Raw genomic sequence first — 16,248 nt, forward strand, 5'->3', positions numbered from 1 at the left:
ACCGGCGGGTTTGTCGGGGTTGTTCCTTCGGCCGTGTCACCGAGCGCAAACCCGGCCCTCGGGGTAGTCCGTGAGGTGCGCTGTAGCTGGTCTTGACGCAGGTGATCGTGTGGCTCGAGGCCAGGAATTTGGAAGGAAAAGCACGCGGTGGTAGCGTCTGGCAGAGCTGCCTGTGGCACGTGCTGTTTCCTTGTCCCCCGCCCCCCCCCCCCCCCCCCCCCCCGACGAGCACAGGGCCCCCCAGGAGCCCGCGGAGTGTTGTAATGCTGCCTGTCCCCACGCTGGTTCCTCCAGGGGCGCCGCTGGCAGTCTATGGAAAACAGACTTCTGGTTAATGGACTTGGAGTATTACGCTTAAACGGTTTAGATATCCGTAGAAGCAACTCATCTGGAGTCCCCCAGCAAAGCTCGGAATAGAGCGTGGGGGCATAATGTTGCAACCCACAGCGCGATTCCCGAGTTCACATGGTTTCGGTAGTGAAGTCGATCCATACGTTGTATATGACCTGTATAGGTTTAGAACATTCCTCTGCTGACTTATCTGCCTGAAACATCTCCTGTGGCATCTGTCTCTCTCTCAATATACCGATAAGTAGATTTCTATAAATAAATATAGCATCTGCTTGCTTCAAAGAATAGGGTGTGCTTTCTGCTTTACGGATGTGGAGCTTTTCTGAAATACAAGCTAGTGACTTTCAAAACTTCAAAGCCTGCTTTTTTTTCTGATTGGAAGCAAATACAAAACAACCCAGCCTGAACTCCAGTTAAAAATGAGCTGCCACTGAAGATGATGTGGAAATGTGAAGCTAAGTTTTGGAAGCGCTGGGGGCTTCAGGCAGCTCCCAGGGGCGTTACTGTGAGCCCAGGCTGATGAGGTGAGTGGGGACTGGACTCACTAGTATTTCCATGGCTTCTCTTCAGGGGTTGCTGAGGCTCTGAAAAGGAAGAGTAACAAAAGCTAACCAGAGTTCTGACAGAAGTGGTTTTCCCCTGGAATTTCACTGGCATCGATAGATCTGCAGAAGACATACAGATTTGGACAACTGTGCAAACTCAGAGATAACACCTGTTTTGTCACATTTTTCTTACCTATGCTAAGGTGCTAAACGCATAACTTGGCTTTGAATATGCATCATGTAAAATACATGTGGTGTTCAGCATACAGAGCCATACACAAGTCACTTCAGGTTCCAAGAGTGGAATGGTGTTATTCGTGACAGCATGTACAGCAAGGATCGAAGGTATGCAAATATATCTGGTTGCATAATATTGTAAGCTTTGAACATGTCTTGTGGTTAATTGCAAGGATTAAGACATAAAGAAAATACTTTGCTAAGTGAATTTGGGATCCTCAAAGTTTTGCCCTTAAGAGAAAACTTTGAACGGCCTGAAAAATCAGATCCTGCAGGTGTATCTGTTCTTTAAAGTGACTGTGAAAGTAACATTGTTTGACATTAGGTTTCTGTGTGACTTCTGAACAAAGCTGGTAACGTTGTTGAAGTAGAAAGATTTTTTTTTTTTTTTCCTGCTAGTGTAATCTGTAAGCTTGATCTGAATGAGGAAGTCAAATTATTGTATCTTCTGTCACATTCCCTGGTGCCAAAACTAAATGGACTTGATAGACATATGTGATTTACTCGCTTTCTAGATTGCTGATATCAGTGATAAAGATTTTGTAACTAGTAAGTCTTACCTTCTTATCTATCATTTTTAATTTTGATTGAAAAGAGGAAGACTGGTATTTTATATCTCCTAAATATTCCTCATGCTTGAATGAATTAATAAAGTGAACCAAACTGATATGAAAAGAACCTTATCTTTGTCTGTGGAATTATGATTTTCCAGTTGCACAGATACAGGTTCTCAACATTTATCCAGAGACTTCCTATAGTCATGCTAAAACTTTGAGCAGATGAAAATTGACATCTCAGATAAGGAGTTTTTTTAATTCATCGAATTTTAACATACTGTGTTAAGTATGACCATAGTATGCTTTGTCATGGTTTTAAATTTTAAGGTGTTTGTTTTGCAGAGAAATTAAGTTGTATTTAAAAATCCTTTTAAATTAAAAAACAATTCATTTGTATTAAACCTGAGGAGAAAATTCTTTGGAAATAGTTATACCCTTGCCCAGCTGTCTATAGATTCACAGTTGTTCCTTAGTACTTTGCCTGTAATTCAAAACTTGATCCTGCGAATATTAATGCTGTGAGGATAATAAATAGAGTAAAATAATAACATTGAGGAGAGGGAATATTTTAATAGATCTTATGTATTAAAAAATTGTAACATAAACTTCATAACTTCCTTATAATTTTATAAATTTTTTTTCTAACCTCCCTCTTGATCTACCCTCTTTCTGGAAACATTTTTTATAACGGTGATGAGTTCTTGTAATATTTCAAATAAAGGCAAGCAATGTTTATTTTCATTGTATTTAATAAGTTGGAGTGAGTAGCATAGAATTTTCAGATGCTATCTTCATGTAAAATTAATGCAAATAATCATACAATGCTTTCTGTATCTATTTGAAATGGTAAGAGCCATTTCCATGTGAAAAAAGGAAAGTGCTATTGTCATGAAATTGCCTGTTTAATCTGAGGATCCTTGCCCCAACCCCGATAGCAGGAACTGTTTCAGTACCACTGTCTCCTCACAAACATTGAAGAGGTTAAAATAACTCTTTGTACATAAACCTTGTTTTACTTGCAAGTAATTTACTAAGATGATTTGCTGAATGCAATTGTTTTTAATGTGTTTGCAGGTACAGAAGCAAATTGTTTGTTTTACAATCAGTAGGTTGTATTTCTTAATCACTGTGGAAACACTGATGGATGAACTAATGCATTTTTATCAACTTGGTAAGTTGCCTGTACCTTTATATTTTAAGAGGAGTAGTACTGCTAATTTTTCACTAACACTCCTGAGTTACTGACGTAAGATACCATCATCTTGTTATAGAGCTCTCCCTGGAATAACTCACAGAATCAAGCATCTAGTGTAATATATTGTACATACTCCATTGCATACATAAACCATGATTTTGCCATAAGAGAGAAATGCTTTGAAACAGCGTACTGCATTCTGCCTCTCTAAATGTCCAGTGAACTCTTAGTTGGATGTGTTGTTTTTCATTTCTTACTCTAATTTTTTTTCAGGACTCCTTAAGTTTCCGGATTAGCAAGCACAGCAAACATAGTTTGTTGGCTGAGCTGTAGTCATAGTGAGAAACTGTTTTGGTAGGATCATTTAATTCTGTAAGAAGGATAAGATGGTAAAGAAGATTCCCTGTTCAGTTTACAGACCATGTTTATTTCTCCAGTCTTAATTTTCCCAGTTATTTGGTCTAAGATTTTTTTTTTCTTGTCTGTGTCTCTTATGTAAGAGTGTTACCTACAAAATTTTGCAACTCTCCAACTGTCTTTGCTAATCATGTTTGTTGAAACAAAGTTCTAAGGCAGTTTGAACTCTAGATGAACGGAATTTGATTTTGATAGGGGAGAGGCATTTAAAAATCACAAATGTGGACAGAAGAGAAAAACAGTTATGTCAACAGGAAATACATCAGCAAGACAGCCGACACTTGTGAACTGGCTGGCATAAGAGAGAATGGCAAAAGACTGTTTGCATCGCCTAGTCTGAAGGGCTTGCTCCAGGGAAGTGTGTGCACAGACTCTATGACACTATGTTTCTATAATGGGAATAGTCTTAAGTGTGCTAAAGGCTGTGTGCCTGTTGGGAGAAGGGAGACTTCCTGCCACAAATGATTGCAAATCTGAGGTTGTGTTCAGGTAAAGAGTAATAACTGCTAAAGTATTGCTTTGTTATTCATACCCACTGGATGTTTTTTCTAGATGGGTGATCTGTTACTATATGGCAAAAAATCAGTTGTTCTGCTTTTAAATTCACTTCTCTAAGGGGATGTTTATTATTCAGTAATAACATAGAATAACAAGCACAAAAGGAAGACTTACAAGAGAGAGGATGTCTGTGGTTTGAATGGTGAAATGAAATTTGAGAGATGAGTTTTCTGACTTGTGGAAATACAAATTTACTACATGTGCGACTCAAGTGAGCTGCTTAATCTCTTTGCATCTAATTTCAGAAGGCGTGCTGGCTGGGGGCATAGTTTAATAGTTGTGAGACAGGTGTCTGAAGAGCCAGATTTATAAGAAATACTTGGCTGTGTATCCATCCCAAATTATTTCAACAAACTTAGGTGCCCAGGTGTATTTGTGTGTGCTTCTGTGTGCCCGCTGCTAATTAAAGGGTGTTTTTTAAAGGCACTTCTCTGCAGCCATAAAGATTCTGTGCAGACATCTCTTTAATTAATTGAGTAGGAAATTTTTCCTTTCCTCTGCCAGTACTCTGTGCAAAAATAGACAAGGATCATAAAATAACTGCATTAATCCATTAGGAAATTCTCCCAGTGTGTCTGGGACAGGACAGTTCCCGCTAACCCACTACTATTCTGAATCCCCTCTACTCTACCAGGAATATGCATTCTGGTACTGTGTTTCACATAGTTGGGGGTTGGACCAGATGACCTCCGGAGGTCCCTTCCAACCTCAACCATTCTGTGATAGTCCTGTCTTATCCATTATTTGCAGATTTCCATAAAGATCATTTTAATTTTTTATGAGGTATGTCCCCCATTTCTTTTCCCTTTTCACGGTCATTCTTACCGTGGCACATCTTGTTGACACATCAAGTAGTTCTGTTACATTTTTTGTCATAGCGCGGCACCTGAGAACCTCAGTTGTGGGCCAGAGTGCTACTGCATTAGCTGCTCTACAAATGTAAAGTGAAAGACATTCCTCATGCTATGGAAGTTACTGTTCCAAGTGAGGTGAGGAGAATAAAAGAATACGTCGAGGCAGTGTTAATCAGCACAGTTCAACAGAGTTAGCAGGCCAGCAGTGTTTTGGGTATTGTCATATTTTTGGGTAGAGGGTTTAGGTGTCGAGACAAAAGAGAGTTCATGGAGAAGAGTTTTAGGGAAAATAATGAAGTAATTTGGCAGATATTTCCATGGAGTTAATCTAAAGCATGAGAAAAAGCATGCATGCTTGAAATTAAGCTAGTAACTTCTTTGGCAACCTGAGTATGGGAGTTGGCATCTCATCAGTAGGAGGATAGGCCACAAAATGCCTTTAAAATGAGGACAGGAAGTTTGTATTTGTTGTACTCCGAAACCGGAAGGGAGCTAAAGGATCTTCAGAAAAAAATTAGAAGGGTCAGAACAATAATTTCAAGAGTGTCTCAAAGCACCATGCTGAAAAAATATGAATGATGCAAGACTGGGTTGGTCAAGGAAAAGAATTCTGGATACAGTGAGAATCTGGGTGAACAAAGAGTCTCTTACAGAGGTTATACAAGAAGATGTGGGGACCTCTAGAATGCCAGGATATGCAGGAAGGCTAGAGATTACTCGGGGAGTAGTTCTGACTGACAGGCTGAATGTTGCCTTAATCATGCCCTGTGACAGGAGGCATTGCAGGATCTGTTGGTGGCTTTTGCTTTTTCTTTTGCAGGCAGAGAATAGCATGCTGTAGAGTTAAACACCCACAGGGAAATGTTACAGAAACAGGACACAAAATGGAGAGGGAGTTACAAAACAGAGTCTGAAATAGGAAGTTACAGGAATTAGCTGACTGAAGACAGTGAGTAATATAACAAAGTTGTTAAGCTACAGCCTTGAGGACTCCCCATGTTCAGCAAAGACAGGCATGTGTGAAGATGATTCGGTAATGTTCTTCAAGCAGTAATAGTATCTTTTCCCAGACCAGTTCTAAGATTCTTGTCGTGACTTAAAATGGTGTTTAATAGACAGAGTGAGCTACCTGAAATATAGTCAGAATCCTCTAAGACGATATTTGATAAGAACAGCTGAAGTACATTTATTCACAGTGAGTCTTGAAACTCATCTGGCAGGGATCAGCATAAACCTGAACCACAGTGTAGTTATTAAAGAAGTAGCTCCTAGGAGCCTCAAATTAATGACGGAGGTTGGAAGGGGACATTCCATACTCTGGGGAAGGAGGGAAGGGTAGAGGAAAGCAGTAGGAAGAAGATGTGAAAGAAAGAAACACTTCAACTGAGGGAATACTGAGTATTGTCTCTAATTGTTGCAAATTAATATTACCAATAGTAAGCTAATAATCAGGTATTGTAGGCATACAAATGCATTAATACATAGTTTCATTTTCCAGTGTACATCAGCATTCTGTCTACAGCTTGTTGCAGCTTGCCTGGTAAGAGTTTTTATTGTCTTTCAAATGCTTTTCCTAACACAGTTCAAAAAACTTGCATATTTTCACCAAGCGTAATTTTAAAACTTTATGCTTTTTGAAGAAAGAACTTAATAGAAATATACTACAGGAAGACAGTCCTTTGCATTGTTGTTTCTGTTGTGCTGAACTCTGTTCTGTGGTTGCTTTATTTTGGGGCAAATATTGGGCTGCTGTAATTGGGTTTATTGATTAGAATGTTGCAATCTCACATTTGTTTGCCATTCACATTGGTGGGTTGTTTGGTTTTGGGGTTTTTTTCCCTTTCTAGAAAGATGTCTGGGAGGGCCGCCTTGCAACCTACGAATGGAATCTCGCAATTTTCAGCACATTTTGTCCTGGGAGGCAAACACTGATCCAACTGTGCCAACGTACTATCGTGTACTGTACACTGACCGCAGGCAAGTCTTACTTTATAAGGCACAAATTTTACTTTTAATGTGTATCGACTCAAAATACTAAGGCTGGGGGTTTCTTGTTTGTTTGTCTGTTTTTCCACTCAGAAATGCATTCCCCCCCACCCCACCCCCATGCTTTCTTGTATCAGAGAATCCAGATAGATTATTTTGATCTTTTTTTTAACTTGTTTTGATTTACAGGAACTGGAAGACTGCTAAACAATGTTCAGATATTATACAACTCTCCTGTAATCTGACAGATGATTTTGAAGATTCTTTCACTCAGTATTCTGCATTGGTTCAGAGCTTCATAGGAACGAAAGTATTCAATTCTTCTGTACTTAATTTTATGCCATATACTGACAGTAAGTTCTCTGTCTGTATTTGCTCATTTTAGTAGTTTTTATTCATAGCTGATGTATAAATGATATTCTGCTAGCTTCATAGTAAGACACTTCAAACTAACTTGGTGGGTAGCTTATTCCTTTATCTAAGAGAATATTAGTTTGTATATAATCTATCACATATCAGTTACAAGACATAGGATATATAGACAGCTTTCTAAAATTAATGGCTACAGTAGTTCTGATAAATGGACGAGGCTCTGGTTTTGAAATAAAATATATATATAAAAATATAGAGGAAATAGCATCGTGTCAAGCATTGACAAGCACAAAGTAAAAATCTCTGAGTGCATAAGATACCTAACTTAAAAAAAAAAAAAAAAAAAATCCAACGTTGTTTTTATGTCTTCAAGTAGTCAGTGTTAAGAGTTAAAGAAATACTATGTCTGCACTAGGTGTAGGGGAAGAGATTTGCTTGTTTGTTCATCAACTTGCTCTTCTCCCTTTCCTTGCTGAAAGAAGATCCTTATTAGCTGTGGCATCTTATGACAGAGGTGGCTTCACCCTTAGTTGTGCTTAGTATTCGGTTTTGAAGTAACAGAGACAGAGATTGAGGAACAACTGGAGGACTGTGGAGGAGAAATAGGTCGTATTACCTCTGAATTCAGCACAGAGGTAGCCGCTGCTGTGTCCACTTATAGTCTCAGAAATTATGAAATATTGGAGGGCATGGGGAGAACAGCCACAAGGATAACTGAAGAATTTGAGAGCATCCTTCTGTGGTGGAGGCCTTCAGTCTTTCAGCAGTTAGTTTATTAAAGATCAGAAGGTGCATTGACCACTAGTTAATACAATGGCAGGCTTCTTCACTCTTGTAAACAAAACATAACAGCATGCCCTGACTGGCAGCTGAAGCTAGATAAATTTTAGTTAGGAACAAGAGGCATATTTTGAATTGACCACTGGAACAAACTGTCAGGTGCTCCGACTGTCTGTCACTGGCAACTGGTAAATTGAAATTGGATGTTTTGCTAGTAGTTCTCTAGCTCAAATCATAAGCAATTGAGTGAAGTCATGCTTTCCAGGGCACGGGACTTAGATGAACCCTGTAGTCCTTTTTTGTTTTACAGTACCTGAATAGGAACTGTAGCCCTATAAATATTCTGAGATATTTCCCTACTGGGTGTAGCTGATATGTACCTTCAGATACCTGTGGTGGAATCTCACTCCTGTTGACAGATGGATTGAACAAAGACAGAAAAGCTGCATAACAAAGAGCCAGAAGAACAACCACATTTGACTGTAAACAGATTTAAGCTAATGTTTATTTGTAACTTAAAACATGAGAAAGGAGTAAGTGTGCAACCATTTGACTAGGACATGCTTTCCTGTTTGAGAGTAGATGAAAACTCACATTTGTTCAAAGTATTAATTTTTTTTTTCTTTTTTTTTTTTTTTTTCCCTTTCTACCCTATTTCAGGAACAGAAGTAGTTAGCAAATGAGTATTGCTTTTTTTGATTTTGCAGAGGTTGGCAAACCAGTCTTCACCTTGATCAAAATGTACATGCTTCTGGAAAAGACAAAAGTGAAATGCAAACTCTAAATGTTCATGTTTTTTCCCCCACAATGTACTACACAGAAATGGAGGATTATGGAGATAGTTTGTTCTCACACCATTTTTCAACATTCCTACTTCTTTCCTGTGTTGGAGGAAAGAAGATCTTAGGCTTGATTCGCTACAGAAGTTCCTCTGATCTTGATGGATGTGTAGTTTTGGAGAGAGGAGACAATTAGTGTGCCTGGCTCTTCAGACACACATTCTGAGGACCTAAACTTGGGAGATTACTTTGAACTCAATGGAAGTCTCTCAGAAGCATAACTATGTTTTGCTAGGTCCTCTGTCCTACTGTCAGTAGAGTTTTTAGTCTTTGGAGCTCAGCTGTCATGTTTAGACCTATAGCCTTCCTTGCAACCCATATGAATATGTGTAGGGCTACACAAGACTGAATTTCTACAGACTCCTTCCAGAGAGTGACTAGAAGGTCATGATGAGCAAGAAAGTAACCAGCTTTTCCTATGCATTAACCTCAGCTTTCCTCGCAAATACATAAAAAGCTCTCATCTCTGTGGAGCTGAAGCAAAGCCTCTGCCACCTTTTTGCTTCTTCCCTCCCCTCCACTGCTTTCTGTTTTTGAAATCTAGTCATGTGGGAAAAGATCGTTTGACTGTGGAACTTAAATGTTGCAAGGCCTTGTGGATTTACAACAGTGACATACTCTGGAATCTGATTAGTCAGCTATATATCTGTCACCGAAATAGAATTGGTACTGAATACATAGTGTATATTTTTTCCATCTTTTTTTTTTTCTCTTTTCTTTTTTTTCAATAGCATCCCTGGGACCACCAGAAGTTAATATCAGTTCCTGTCTAAACTGCATAAATGTCACCATAAAGCTGCCAACCTCTTATTTCAGAAAAAATGAAAAGCTAATGTCTTTAATTGATATATATCAAGAACTTGATTATGATATAACACTGAAAACACTTGATGGAGAGCATAAGGTAAAAAACTTCTTGTTTTATTTGTGCTTTAGGGGAGAAATACAGAAAGCATAAAATGGCTCTGATGGTTAGCAGATTCACAGAAGCAAATATGTGAATAGAAGATACTTAGAAGAAAACAAAGAGAATGGCCAACATAATCTTAGCTTCCTTTTACTGCAGAGAAGCAGACCTAGAAGAAGAATACTAGTTGTCCTGTATCCTTACTTGAAATAAAGCACAGGGCACTGGCTCAAGTGATTATTCTCTGGGAAGACAAGGGAGAGACAGTTAGCGGAAACTACTAGCAGGTGTATGCACAAGCGATAGGAAAATACGTTTAGAAAGCAGTTCAGTAGTTTTCTGTCAAACTGGAAGAATGTATCCAGTTAGTTTCTGAAACAACCTATTCTGGGTCTGGTACTATTTACATTTTTTTTTTCTTTTTTGTATGCTGAAATAGAGAGGTAGACAGACATGATTAAAACAATAGGAGATAATTCAATAAGGACCAATGCAAGGCATAACACTTCAGAATAATAAGGCGTTACACTTAAGAATAATTGTGCAATAAGTAGAGTGGTAACAGCCACACAGGCAGCAGTTTTGTCAGAAAGGATGAGAGCATTCTATAATATTACAAGCTAAACGTGACTTGCGTGTTGCTGAGAGATCAAAAAAAATCCTATTTTTACATACTCGGTACTTGTGAAGCCCACCTACCCTGCACCAGTCTGGGGTTCAGAAAAGGCACGGACCAGTTGAGCAGGATCCAAAAAGGAACAGTGAGGACTGTGCGGGATCCTGACACATGACCTGTGAGGAAATGCTGGAATAATAGAGGATGGCTTAGTGTAAGCAAGCAAAGCACAGTCAGAGGCCAGAGTCTCTGAGTATGTAAATGTTTACTACAAAAGAGGAGGAAATAAACCATTCACTGTGACTGTGACCAAAAACAGTGAAGTGAAATTGGCAGTTGTTCAGACTTTAGGTTAAACATCAAGAGAGACATTAATACCTGGGCTGGCAAAGCACTGGAATAAGTTGCCTAACTAGAGTGTGGACTACCTGTACTGGAAGTTTTGAACAGCAGGTCAGACAGGTACCAGTTAGGAATTTAATCTAACTCATTCTGCCATGAGTCACAGAAGAAGGACCACAACTTGCCTGCCATGGGTATTTTTCTTCCTGGTTTCTGAATCAGAATATCACTTGCAGTTTCAAATCTGTAGAATCTATGTGAGGCTACTTCAAGGGGACATATAGTGACCAACAGTTGGAGGCACAAGGCAATTTGTCTTTGATAATACGATATTTTGCGAACGGATGTAAGGTAGACATCTTGACATCAGCTAGAACTAGAGATGAAGCAGTTGTCTAGGTAAACTCCTGAGTTACTGTGTCAGTTTTTGCAGTTTCACATGCTACTGCATTTCTCTGAAATAGCTGTAATGTTTTATCAGTGGCTGGGGATCTCTTTTTCAGCAAATAGCTAACTTTAAAACATTGTCTTTCATGGCAGAGGCCACCTGAGAAAACCACTGAAGAAACTTTTAATACTGTCATTGAAGAATTGTATCCAAGTAGAAATTACTGTGTGTCTGTTATGGTCACTGCATCTCTAAACAAACATTCCATCCCATCAGCCTGGAAATGTGTAACTGCAAACTCTATAGCTCAAGAAGGTAACTGTGCTGTGGTGCAGGAATGGATTATCTGACTTGATTATGTGCAAGTGTTTTATTTTTATGTAGGAAGATTTACAAGCCAATTAATCCTAAAAATAATAGGAGTGATAAACATTGTGGAGATTTATAAGTGAAATATGAAACCCCATCCACTTCGGGGCTACAAATCTATTGTTAATCCTGTGAGCCATACAAATCTCCACTAACTGCCTAAATAGTTATCAAAGATGGTGTAATTTCTTTTTTAATCCCTGAATCTAATTTGAGATTTGGTCTTGTTTTGACTTTGGACCAGATGACCTCCAGAGGTCCCTTCTAACCAAAATAATTCTGTGATTCTGAATAGCTATTCTGAATGTGAAATATGAAATGTGGTCATTGGAAACTTCATTCATGTATGTTTGTTTGGTTGGTTTTTTTCACTTGCAGATTATCGTACAGTTGCAATCGCAGGTGCTGTGTGTTTCTCACTGGTGTTAGCTGGTGCCCTGAAGTGTGTGTATGCAGGGGGTTATGTTCTTGTAAAAAAACCACTTCCACGTACCTTGGTATGTAATAATTCTCAAATTTAACCTTCCTGGTTGGGAGGAGGAGGTTTACAATCTGAAATTTATAGTCCTGTGTGTTAGGTACAAGTTATCTAAGTACATACAATGTTTTAATTTGCAGTTTACCTATGTCAAAGATAGTCTATAGGCTGCTAAATCTTGTCTGTTCTGTGGAGCAAATATTCAGTCTTTTTCAAAACCATTTCTTGCTACTTCTGTGACAAGTTACAGAGATAGAGGTGTGATCCGGATGGTTGTTGGAAATGATCTCGCACACAACAAATAACAACTTACTCTCAATTCACCTCAGCAAGGAGACAAAGGACAGACCATTGTAGATGAGACAGTGCTTTGAGGAAGCAGTCTTTAAAGCATGTTGTTTCTCAGGTTTCCTGAGTCTGCTTTGTAACATCAACAGTAGCTTCTCAGTCAAAGGAAAAATCCTCTTTACTGAAATCAGATATACCTCGCAGGTCCCCAACCTTCCAGTTTCATATGTATCTCATACCATAGATTGGGATGCAGTTATGTGCAGATATGTCCCTGCCAGAAAAGTGTCCTAGTTTTTAGTTCCAGAGCTGTCACTAGCAAGTTCAGGATCACTTTTCTGGGTAGCCTGATGTCTGTCTTCCTTCTCCAGTCTCGGTAATGATTTATTACTATATTCTGTTACAATCAGGGATTAGTGAAAAGGATGCCTGATAGTGGAAAACTTAGTAGGAAGAAAAGGGTATTGATATGCAAGTTATCTCTGCCAGAATCTAGAGCTGGCACAGTATCTTAGAAACTAACTCCTGGACCAGGCTGTCATAATTACCCAAATATTGGAGTTGAATGAAAACAAAAAGCAAAGGAAAAGAAAGGAAACAGTATAGCTCTGGAAGAAAACTTACTCAAGGTGGGGGCAGGGGGGAGGATGGGCACATACACAAGGCAAACAGTACCTGCATTGCCTTCCAAATGCTAAGCTATTCTCAGTAGTTGCACATAGTGATTGGCAAAAAAGTCCATGATTAAGGAAGACTACTTAAGGAAGAAAGAAAGGTAACGGTAATATATGACTCAAATTGTTCCACTATTTTGAATAAAATAATCTTTCTTTGACTTTTTCTGTGATCAAGTGTCATGTTTTAGCACTTGAGGAAGCTAGTCCTGAGTCAGCTAACTTAACAGGAAGAGAAGAGGCTGAACTGCCACTAAATTTCGAGCAAAAATAACAAGATTCCTGGGACTTGTTTCTGTCCATCTTTGCTTGCTTGGTTTTTGGGGGGGTTTTTTGTTTGTTTTTAATAGTCTCTGACTTCTTTTATGTTTAATTCTATGGGGTTTTTCAGCATAAATATTTTCCATTTTCTACAAACATATCCAGAGCAGATTGGTATCAACATTTTCTAAGACTTTTTCCCTCATGTTTCTGTCCTTTGCTACCTCGTTACCTTCATATCCCTAAGATTGCTGAATGTGACTTTGCGAAGTAGTGTCTAAGGTTATTTTTTTTACTGTCAACATTTTCCACCAATGCTTCAAATATTCAATAATCCTCAGAAGTGCCGAGTAAAGCTGAAAAAATGAGACTTAAGATGTTATACAGTTCATTGCTTCAAATGGTATATTTCTAAAGGACATTAAAATTGATCATCCATATAAGGCTTCTCTTTCGCATGGTAATTGCAAGAGCTAATAGAGAGTTGCAAGACTCACCTCGGGTTTAAGATGTGTTTCTAAAATGAGCTATGAGTCTTAGAAAGATATGTCAAAAATTAGAATTAAAACATTTCATACCTGACACTGTTTGGCACTAGTGTCATTTCTTTGAGGCTGTCCAATTCTGTGTGCCTTCATTTGTAGTGAAGGCTATCGTATTCACAGGAATGGAGAAGAGAGAACAATCCTAGATGACCTGAACTCTGCAGAAAAAGCCAGAAGTGTGGCATAGAGGGAATCATTTGTTTGACAACCTCATCATTGGGGGTATTTTTTTCATATTTTTCTGTGCATGTGTGCAAATTTGGCTGATTTTCTTTTTAACTCACTTTGCTCTTTTAGGTATTCATCAGAACGTTAGCCTATTCACCTTGCACATTTGAATCTGAAAAAATAGCCTTTGTAGAGATCATCTACAAAGAGCTTAAAAAAAAGGCAAATGAATCCAGTGGTGGTGTCAGTGATGAAGATGACAGCGATGACAGTGACAACGATGCCATAAGTAATCATGACTATACAAGACGTGATATGATAAGTAGAGTACCTCATTCCTCTGAGACGCCAGATGTATTTGTGCAGTATGCTACAAATAATGCATGCAACAACAGCAGCAGCCAGGCAAGTGAAAATCCAGACACTGACCCAGAAGATTTTGAAGAGCATGAGGTGGACGTTGAAGAAGACAAAGACGCAAGTCATGAGTTACTTAATCCTTTCTCTGAGGCAGACTGTAACTATTCTTCTAGGCAAAGGAGCAGTGCTTGCTTTACCATTAACTTAAAAACTGTGCTGTTGGGAGCCTCTGAAGAGAACGTGGATAGTTCTGCGGCTCTGCTTTCCTCTCAGGATGATGCAGTTGACTGGCAATGTACTCGTGCTTTGGAATCAGAACTCCTGGATGACACACTAAGTGTGCAGAAACCGCACTGTCGTAACGGCTCTCGTGAATGGCAAAATTCCTCTCGTTCATCTGATGAAAGTGACTCATCAGATTCAGATATGGACCAAAAAACTGAATACATAAGAAGATGAATAATTGAGAACCACTATTACTTTATAACATACCACTTGATGTTGTTTAACTTTATTTCTGGACTCAACACAGAGAGGTTTTTTTTTCCTTTTTTTTAACATTCTGTGAATATATGTCTGAACATGAAAAATATACAACATTCATTTCTAACAAACACTTCTCTCATCTCTCCAAGTTTCTCCAGGTATGGTTCAGGTTGGATTATCTGCAGAGAAGCAGGAATGACTGTTCAGATGCAGCAGGAAGAGTCATCATTTCATTTTGCAGTTTGATAGTGAACTATACCTTTTAGCTATTACAAAGTAAATCAAGGCATTAAATGTACCTTTTTATAACTTTTTATATGATTTTGTGCAATTATTGAATACTACACTTTAAAAAAAATCTTTTTATGACATTTAAAAGTTACTGCAGTGTACAGTTACACTTTAACATTTGTGCTTCATAAAAAGAAACTTTTTCATATCCCTGTCTGAATTTTTACTGTGGCTCCTACATGCCTTTGAAAAGCTGCATGAGTTAGCCTGTGAAGAATTTACTCCTTATGGGATGGCTTTTAGGTATCCCATAGCTGAAAAAACTCAACTTTTTTTACCTTATGTTGAGCTGCTTAAGTACTGTTTTTCTGCCCACAAGCGGTTGCTGGCTGCCATGAGTGGCAGTCATTCTTTTGGTCACGATAGCTGAGAGTGATTTCTAAGGTGCTGGAAGATACTCTGCTGCTGCACTACTGTTGAGAAGTAAGTAAGTGTAAGTACCTGACAGCTTGGATCTTGACAGGTTAATTATTTGCAGATTTATGCATCCGTAGAATTAGCGGATGAAACTTCTGCCCGCGGTGACCCTGTAACGCTCCTCTGTACAGCGCAGTTGGTGTGCACCTCTCCACGCTGGTAAAAGCCAGGGCAATCGCCGAGGTGTAAGCGAAGGCAGTGGGGCTGTGCCCATCCCAGGGAAGGCCAAACCTGCCTCGTAGCCTCGTTTAATAACGGGAGGCGATAAATGGGCCAGAAACAAATGTATTGAACCCCCACAGAGCACTGGTATTTCCAGTTGGCAACAGTAATAGCTTGAGAAAGAACCCTTTTTACCCTGTGGATAATAAAGCAGCTCCCTCCTTCCCCCAAGTGTGTGCTGGTTTTGATCAGGGAGCGCTGGATGTTCTGGTAGATGTTCTTGATCTGGATGTTCTTGGCAGATCCCGAAGGCAGGAGATAAACTTTTCCTCGGGGAACATTTGTATTGCCGGCAGCGGGAGTTGCGCTCCAGATGGGGTTTGATGCTCTGCCTCGTCTGACGTCTGTTTATGCATTATGTATTTAAGCACTTCATGCTGGCCTCCCCTCGCCTGTCTTCCCAGCTGCCGGGCTGCGCGCCGAAAACGCGCCTGGGAGATGACCGAGTATCCAAGCCGCCAGGCAGCGCTGATATATTTTTTAAAATTTTTTAAAATTTAAAAAAAAAAATTTTTAGATTTTTTAAAAACGCAGCACCGATGCACGCCTTTCCGAGCCGGGGGGGGGGGGGGAAGGCTCGGGTGCTGGGTGTGCTCCTTGTGGAACGGGGCACGCAGCCGTGGCGAGGGGGGGAGGCTTTGGGGAGGGCTGGGGTGATGTTCCCCACCCACCCCACCCCACCCCTCCCGGCGCTCGGAAGCGGTCCGCCCCCTCGGCGGAGGGTGGAGCCCCGCGGCCCGGGGCG

General features: G+C 39.6%; 1 protein-coding gene across 1 annotated transcript; it reads left to right on the forward strand.

The window, feature by feature from the left end:
- Positions 1-275: 275 nt before the first annotated feature.
- IFNAR2 (interferon alpha and beta receptor subunit 2) lies at positions 276-14,889 on the forward strand. The gene is made up of 9 exons (XM_009485996.2): positions 276-1,241; positions 2,765-2,861; positions 6,213-6,254; positions 6,562-6,691; positions 6,890-7,053; positions 9,423-9,595; positions 11,097-11,259; positions 11,692-11,810; positions 13,857-14,889. Exons 2-9 carry the CDS (start codon positions 2,831-2,833, stop codon positions 14,544-14,546), a joined length of 1,512 nt encoding a protein of 503 aa, XP_009484271.1. The 5' UTR covers positions 276-1,241; positions 2,765-2,830; the 3' UTR covers positions 14,547-14,889.
- The last annotated feature ends 1,359 nt before the right edge of the window (positions 14,890-16,248 follow it).

This window comes from Pelecanus crispus, chromosome 1 (genome assembly GCF_030463565.1).
Source record: "Pelecanus crispus isolate bPelCri1 chromosome 1, bPelCri1.pri, whole genome shotgun sequence".
In the NCBI taxonomy this organism is placed as follows: Eukaryota; Metazoa; Chordata; class Aves; order Pelecaniformes; family Pelecanidae; genus Pelecanus; species Pelecanus crispus.